Source organism: Monopterus albus, unplaced genomic scaffold (genome assembly GCF_001952655.1).
Source record: "Monopterus albus unplaced genomic scaffold, M_albus_1.0 scaffold7.1, whole genome shotgun sequence".
NCBI classification, from domain to species: domain Eukaryota; kingdom Metazoa; phylum Chordata; class Actinopteri; order Synbranchiformes; family Synbranchidae; genus Monopterus; species Monopterus albus.
Window position 1 is genome coordinate 3,512,420 of NW_018127887.1, and position 7,893 is coordinate 3,520,312.

At 38.7% G+C, this 7,893-nt stretch overlaps 1 protein-coding gene across 1 annotated transcript in view; it reads left to right on the forward strand.

Moving 5' to 3' along the window:
• The window catches only part of LOC109974252 (potassium voltage-gated channel subfamily KQT member 1-like), a 20,571-nt gene that overhangs the window by 3,185 nt on the left and 9,493 nt on the right, over positions 1 to 7,893 (forward strand). The window contains exons 2-5 of the mRNA XM_020624356.1: positions 1,844 to 1,934; positions 7,030 to 7,156; positions 7,381 to 7,459; positions 7,542 to 7,638. Of these exons, the coding sequence (XP_020480012.1) occupies positions 1,844 to 1,934; positions 7,030 to 7,156; positions 7,381 to 7,459; positions 7,542 to 7,638 (394 nt within the window). The remainder of the gene's footprint in view (positions 1 to 1,843; positions 1,935 to 7,029; positions 7,157 to 7,380; positions 7,460 to 7,541; positions 7,639 to 7,893) is intronic.

The following is a 7,893-nucleotide window of genomic DNA, read 5'->3' on the forward strand; positions in this document are numbered from 1 at the left end:
CTGAGCCTTCCCTTAGTTATGTTGCTATAGGCCTAGGTTGCTGGGGGGCCCCATGATGCTCTGAGTTTCTCTCCCCTCCCTTCCCCTCCCCTATCCTCCCCTCCCCTCTCTCTCCCTATGTTTCTATATGCCACCATTACACATTACTAACTTTTTGTCTCCTCTCTCCCGTAGTGTGTCCTCTCTCTCTCTCCCTGTAACTTTCTGCAGGTTGCCCTGGAGCTCTATATCTCTGACGAGCAGTCACCGGCCACATCGACCTGATCAGTGTTTGATTGTTGTGTCTTGTTGCTTTTCTTCTTTTGTCTCTCCTCTATCCACTCACCCCAACCGGTCGAGGCAGAAGGCCGCCCACCAAGAGCCGGGGTCTGTCGGAGGTTTCTTCCGTTAAAGGGAGTTTTTCCTCCCCACTGTCGCCAAGTGCTTGCTCAAGGGGGATTTGTTGGGTTTTCCCTATGTAATAATATTGATAACAGTAAGGTCTAGACCTTACTTTGTAAAGTGTCCTGAGATGACTTTTGTTGTGATTTGGCGCTATACAAATACAATTTGATTTGATTTGATGTAATCCAGTTCATAGTGCACAGCACCATAATGCACCCGCTGCTGTGGGTTTTTTGAAATTGAGCTTGATCATGATGATGCATGCAAATGCTCATTGTATGTCATGTTAAAGCACTTAAAAGATGTGGGCCATGGATTATTTCAGGGACGGTGAAAATACACACAACTCATTCTGTTCTTAATCCTGGGTCAGGAAAGACCAAGCAAAGCCCCATATGAGCCTCTTTACAAATTTAGAATGAATGAATAAATAAATGAACATTTCAGTGGAGGAGTAAATGAAGTTTTAAGAAAACTGGTTAATGACTCACATTAAGGGCCAATTAAACGCATACAAATTTTTTAAGTAGTTAGAATTAAGTGTACAAAATTATGAGAAGGAAATGAAAGTCTTAAGAAACTGACAAGAAAAAATCTTAAGAAATTCAAGGAATAAATGCAATAAGACTAATTATTATGGTGCATATTTAAAAAAAAAAAAAAAGAGGGCTGTTGAGTGCTGCTCAGTTTTAAAAAATAATCCTATTTATTGTAAATTATCTGGCCACTATCAGTAAAATATTTGCAATAATATTTTTCCTTTTGCTGTATTTTTCTCCTTCCTATAGAGCTAAATTAGTTATTTAATCAATTTAACTGCAATCTCACCTTCCTCCTCCTTTCCTTTTCTTTCCCCTACCTTCAGTTAGGTGTGCAGATAGCGGGTGTTCCACTCACAAGGCTATATTTGTAGTATATACACAGACAGATGGACAGTCTCGTTGGAATATTTTATTGTTGCTAGGAGATGTGGAAACATCCTGTCAGCTGTTGATGCATGCGAGTTGATGACAAAAACAAAAGCAAAGTGCCGTGGCATTCATGCAGGACGATGGGCCAGTAAACAGCTTTCTTTGACCTGCATTGTTCAGTGTCAGTCCGATAAATGTATGTAATAGGGTGGCTCATGTGTGCAGAACTGTTACTGGTAATCAGTAGAAAAATTTATAATACAGTTTTTAAACCCACAGATTCTATTGCCCTGCACACAGTTTTAAATTGTCTTCTGGTTTCATTTTAAAAATCAGATTAGCCAAAACCAACAGATTTAAATACTCTGTCATATCCTCAACTAAACTCTGTGAGGAGAAGGTAATGCATTTCAAAGAGATTTATGAAGAGTATACTTTGGTAATCCCAAAACAGCACTTGCATACAGCAATGAAGTATTTTTGCTTTGTTACTTTCCTTTATTGGATCATTTAGTGATGGGTGGTACTAACTGTGTGCCTCCCTACAGCTTCATCATGGTCCTGGTGTGTCTAATCTTCAGTGTCTTGTCAACTATAGAACAATATGCTGAATTTGCCACTGGAACCCTCTTCTGGATGGTGAGTAGTTTTATTTACTAGAACACCAAGCATTAAGATAAAACCTTTCAGAACTCCACAAATAGGTTTTAATCATAATTCATGGCCATAATTGATTCATGTGGGCTGTAGGCATAAGGTTACACCAGTTACAAATGGCTGATCTCATAGTTGGGACTGGAACATTGGAAATTGATTAACTACTGATGCCCTGCACACCCACTCAGATGTTTTCTTTTATTCTGGCCAATTAGACTTGGGCTTCTAAATTGGGCAGAGCTACTGTATGTTGAAATTACATGAGGTTAGGGTACTTTCATGCAAAGTGCTTTACAATTTGCCTCTCACTTAACCATTCACACACACTGATGGCAGTGGATGACCACACAAAGCATTGGCCTGACCAAAGAAGTAACTAAATGAAATGAACCAAAGGTATAACTCCCCCTTTAACAGGTGCAGCATAATTAAGAGGGTCAGACGGAGGTCAGTTACTGTACACACACCTACACTGTCCTGAGATGAGGTCTAATCGGGCAGACGTATTGAACTGAATGGAAATAAATAGTAAATTATATTCATAAACTAAACCTATTCTTGGGTTTTGGACTTTTGGTAGTACAAAATATTCAATTTTGTTGATGTCATATTGGTCTCTGGGGTTTTATTTGTTTCAGTTTCTGTCCTAAACAATAAATCTGAGAACGAATCATCTATTTTAAGGAAATGCATACAAATTATAGCGCATCTGTAAATGTTATCACTAGTGTTCTGAAAGAATGAATGCAATGTTTACTTAGCTTTAGCTAATACTTTACTTTTTCTTTGACACAATTTTATTTATAAATTTTTTGCTAATATTTGTTTAGAGAGAAAAAAATAATGGTTTAAATCTTTTATAACTGCACTGCAGTACGCTCTGGTATCCACATGATGGAGACAGAAGATCTTGGCTGAGAAAGATCCTACCCGCCATCTTACACCTCGGCCCAAAGATATTACAAAGCTCAAAAAAACAAATGTGACACAACATCTGCCAGCTTGTATTACATTCACCCAATGCTCTTTACAAAAAGTAATGTGTAAATACATTATTATCATGGGATTATTCAGGAGTCATTGTCAGTAGCCTTTGAAATGACTAGTTGTGCAGATTCACTTGGCTCCACATAGGCTGCACTTGTGGACACTTGCTGCTAAATTGACTTTTTTGTGGCTCATTAGGCTATTAAGGCTGCTAAATGATGCAATAAATCCAGGGCTTAGAGCAGGTAGAGAAAGTTATGGCTGCTGTTTGGAAACCCTACAAAGGGCTTGCATCATCTGTCTCTTGCAAGCACACTGTGAATATAAATACACATGTAGCTACCACACACCCACACTCAGTTTACACAGACGCTTGCACAAAGGCTGCACATACACAGACATTAAGAGAGAGACGCACGCGTACCCCCTCCTGAGTCCCGGGGCAATTAGAGGACAGAATGGACACTGTGTTCTGTAAACTTTTGACCAGTGCCCTTTAAAGACCTGCTATCATGGTTATTCATTTATTCATACCCAGGATGAGCCAAATACTCTTATCATCATCTCTCTTTTGAACTGTCTCCCTATCTCCCTCTCTACCCTCCATCCAATTATTTTTTTAATTGCTTCATTGTTCAACAACGGCAGTCATCAGAGCCAAAAAGAGAAACGAGAAATGTCATCACATGTATTCTTGTTAGCCTTGTTTATTTGTACACCTGTCTGTGTGTTTTAGTGTGAGTACAAAGTATAATGCAAGGTTTTGGGTCAATATTAATTGTGAGATAAGATAATACCCTATCTGTGTTTAAGTGGGAGGAGCTATGTATACATGGTGGTGCATACTGGTGGTAATAGCTATACTTAGAAAGTTCAGGGTTAGCTGACATCTGTGAATCACAGGGTGCTTGTTTTGGATGGCAGAGGGGACATTAGTCCTTGAGGATATTTGGCCTTCAGGGTGAGCTGCCAAAGTAAAGCTGGCTAGGCTGGGCAGGAAGCACTGAAACATACACATAGCCCAGAAGCACACATGTCACATGGATCTCTTCTTTGTCTCATTTGATTTTTTTTTTTTTTTATTTAAACCATAAAATACTTCATCTTAAGAAGGCTTATTTATGATTATCAAATATCTTACATTTCAATATGATGAGATTGCATCAACCCACAGGGTTTTTTTTTGTTTTGTTGTTGTTTCATATTTTAATTGAAAAGCAGTTGTTCTTTGGTCCAAGTACATTTTTTATTGTGGCCTGTGTTAGTTTTTCTCAGTTATCCACAGGCTGACTCCTACTCCTGTGAATTTCTCATGTCAGTGATGCCAAACTAAAATCCCCAGGGGTTTTGTTACTTGTCAAAATTGGTTGAGCTTTTGTTTGAGAAGTATGAAGGGTTTCACTTCATTAAATTATATAAAACTTTGTGTTTATTACAGTTACATTTTTTTGTACTGTATGTGCATATGCCTATCCTTCTGTTTGTCCTATGGTGATACATGTTAATATTTGAAAAATATCCCATTAATATTGTAATTTAAATGTGTGTACATTTGTTCTAGGAAGCATATTCAGTTTTCTTTGCGGGCCTCTTAAAATCGTCTTAAAGAATTAAATCTTTAGCAAGTGTGTGAACTGTGGATTGCTTTGAGGTTTTTACTGGAAACCATTGTGAAACTGTGAACACAGCGTTGGACAAGTGATAATGGTTAAAAATCAGAAAATTTAGAGTTTCCATAAACTAAAGTTGGACCGAAGCTATTGTAACACTAGTGGGTAAACTGTCATGCTTCAGGTCAGGAAGAAACTATGTATGATTTGTTTACAGTTTTACCAATACACAGAAATTAAGTGAACAACAGGTTTCTCATGTTTCAAACTCCATCAGGATGAGATCAGATTCATACAAATCCACATGAACAGGACCCAGAGGTTTGCACATTGGAGGGGAGACTGGCTGATGAGAATAGGTTACACACATGTAATAATTATTGTCATGCGATTTAGTAAAATGTTTATGCATGAATCATAAAAATTAGATATAAAAAGATAAAAAGTCCATTTGCTATATCTTCACTTCTTTGATATTAAATAACTAACCTCAGAGGAAGCACATGCAGTTTAAATGGGATTTACATTAATGTCTGTACTCCAACATTATAAGTTTTATTTTGGATCAGATTATCCTTGAGTTGCAAAACCCTTTGTAAATCTAAATAGAAAGATTGACTTTGTGTGTGTGTGTCCATGAATGCTCCTCTGTTGTTGTGGGAAATGTAGCAGTCATATCACATTTTCATCTGATACTGTAATTTCCAAGCAGCTCTTTGAATGAGCTTCATCCTTGCCTGGCTTGACGAGATTGTCTGTGTGAACAGGCGGCCGTTTTCAGTAAACATATAGTTTCCAGTTTCTGATGCACAACCGCCCCAACATCCGTGTGACCCACTTTGTAGAATTATTATGATTAATCTCTTCAAATCCCTAAAATTCATGTGTACCTTTTGACTTTTGAATATTATACCCAGATGTCACAATTACTAATCTGGATGTATTGGGATTTTGCAGGCATTTCATGCTGGTGCTGGTGTTTTGTTCTGACTGTGTGACAATGTTAATGAAAGCTAAGCTTGTCCTATTTGCTAGAAATAATATACCCAAAATGGAATATTTTCATAATAAGGTAACAGAAGTTTTGTATATGGGATAGATACATTGTTTGTCAGTATTAGATTCAACTTTGTGTAGTTGATGTTTAAACATTTGTGTGAAGGTAACCTCACCAATCGGTGCCATAAGTGAGCACTGTCCATGGATTATACAGTGATATAAAGATACTGGGATATGAAATACAGTCTGTGTCTTTCCTACAAACATAAGGTCATGGCTGGGTGGTTGAGTTCATCTCAACTGGATGTTACAGGGAACTTGGTTCCAGACTTCTGTGTTGCTGCCCATGTCTTATTTGTTCTGTAATAAAAAAAAAAAAGAATTGAACTGAATGAAGTGAAAGCAAATGGTAATTCAGTTTAATTATCAGGCTTTTCACTGATTCAGGTTCACTGAGCCATCTCTGTCTTTAATTCTGAAAATGAGCAGTTCATGGAGCCAAATAAGGGGTATGGATATCCCAGGCCAGAGGACTCGAGCGCAAAATTTTAAGCTTTAAACATAGTTAATTATTGGATATGAGCAAACAAAATCATTAGAACCTTATCACTAGGATGTCCTTAGGTTTGTATTCAAAATAAAGTATTTTTCCTCTACTGTAACTATTGTTGCAAAAAAGTATGACTACATGTTCACGTTTGCAACTTGCCTTTGTTCTGATACATGAGCAACACTTTAGCCAGCCAGAATAGTGTTTGGTGTGATTGACAGGTCATTGTTTTGGGGCTCTGTAGTGCTGTGTTATTGCAGCAGGGCTCATGGTATTAAGTTTCATAGAAGGGGTGGTCAGGGAGCAGCCAGTTCAAGTAATCATTGAGATGGCCACCCACATGGTCCTAGGTTTTAACAGAGGGTATGCCAGTTAAATATTATGGGTGTATGGTGGCCAGGAAAAAGACCTCCATAAGACAGGCTTAATGAATTTATAAAAGAACACATGTAGGAAAATAATACACGATGGCACATAGTGAAACACCTTTTTAAAAAAGCAGCCTCAGCAGGTATATAGGTGCATGTTTGTAGGTCATCTGTCTACAACTATTTTTTTTAAGGTTTGCACCAACCATGCTGATTATTTAGCTTTTTTAACTGTTAGGCAGCAGTGTGCTGGCGCATTCATCCTCTGGCTTCAACCACTTAGCCATTGACCTGTGTCAATATGAACTGTCATCAGCCATGTTATCAACCTCCATCTTTCCTTCTGGGTGGTTGCCACTAGACCACCTCAGTGTCTCTCTGGTTTTATCTCACACACCTGTCATTACCCGTTCATATCACATCGTAAATCTCGATGATTGACTGTAGAAGCATTAGTGCTTTTAGATTAGTGTTAATGCATAGGACTGTGATACCACTGCTTTTAGAAATGATAACTTATCTACTCCCACATTCTCTCACCCTGTAACCCTTGTGCTCCACAGGAGATTGTGCTGGTGCTGTTCTTTGGCACAGAGTATGTGGTCCGGCTGTGGTCGGCAGGCTGTCGCAGCAAATATGCAGGCATCAAAGGACGTCTCCGCTTTATCCGGAAGCCCATATCAATCATAGGTGCACCTGGCATTTTCCTTTTTTCCATCTAATGCAGGAGATGTCATGAACTGTTCTTGTACAGTAGATCAACAGCTTGGATCATTCAAGCAATTTAAGGATTTACTTCAGTAAAGTTTTTTGTTGAAACTCAACTGATTCCAGCTGTGGTTTGATAAGTTCATTTGGTTCACCTTTTTTGCTTTGGTCTGTGTGTTTTGTTTTTTTTTTCCCCATTTTTGTAGATGTGATAGTGGTCATCGCCTCAATCATTGTGCTCGGGGTAGGGTCCAATGGCCAAGTGTTTGCCACATCTGCCATCAGGTATACCAAATATTTTATTATATACTCGTAGCTGGAGAAAGGTCAGATAATGAGATGGATGAGGTGGTGCTGTGTGTTGCAGAGGCATCCGTTTCCTCCAAATCTTGCGCATGCTACATGTGGATCGACAGGGAGGAACGTGGAGGCTCCTGGGGTCTGTAGTCTTTATTCATCGACAGGTGAGTTTAAAGTATGCTGATGCTGTGTATTATAAGCGTTGTTTAAGATGTCAGACTGGTTTGAATATCAGTTCTTAGCTGTCCTTTTGTTTTGTTAACTAACATATCAGATAGATTAAAAGTAAAAATGTTACTTCTCCCCTCCTTGAACCGCCACCTCATTGTGGTGGAGGGGTTTGAGTACCCGAGTGATCCTAGGAGCTATGTTGTCGGGGGCTATGTCCCTGGTAGGGTTTCCCAAGGCAAACAGGTCCT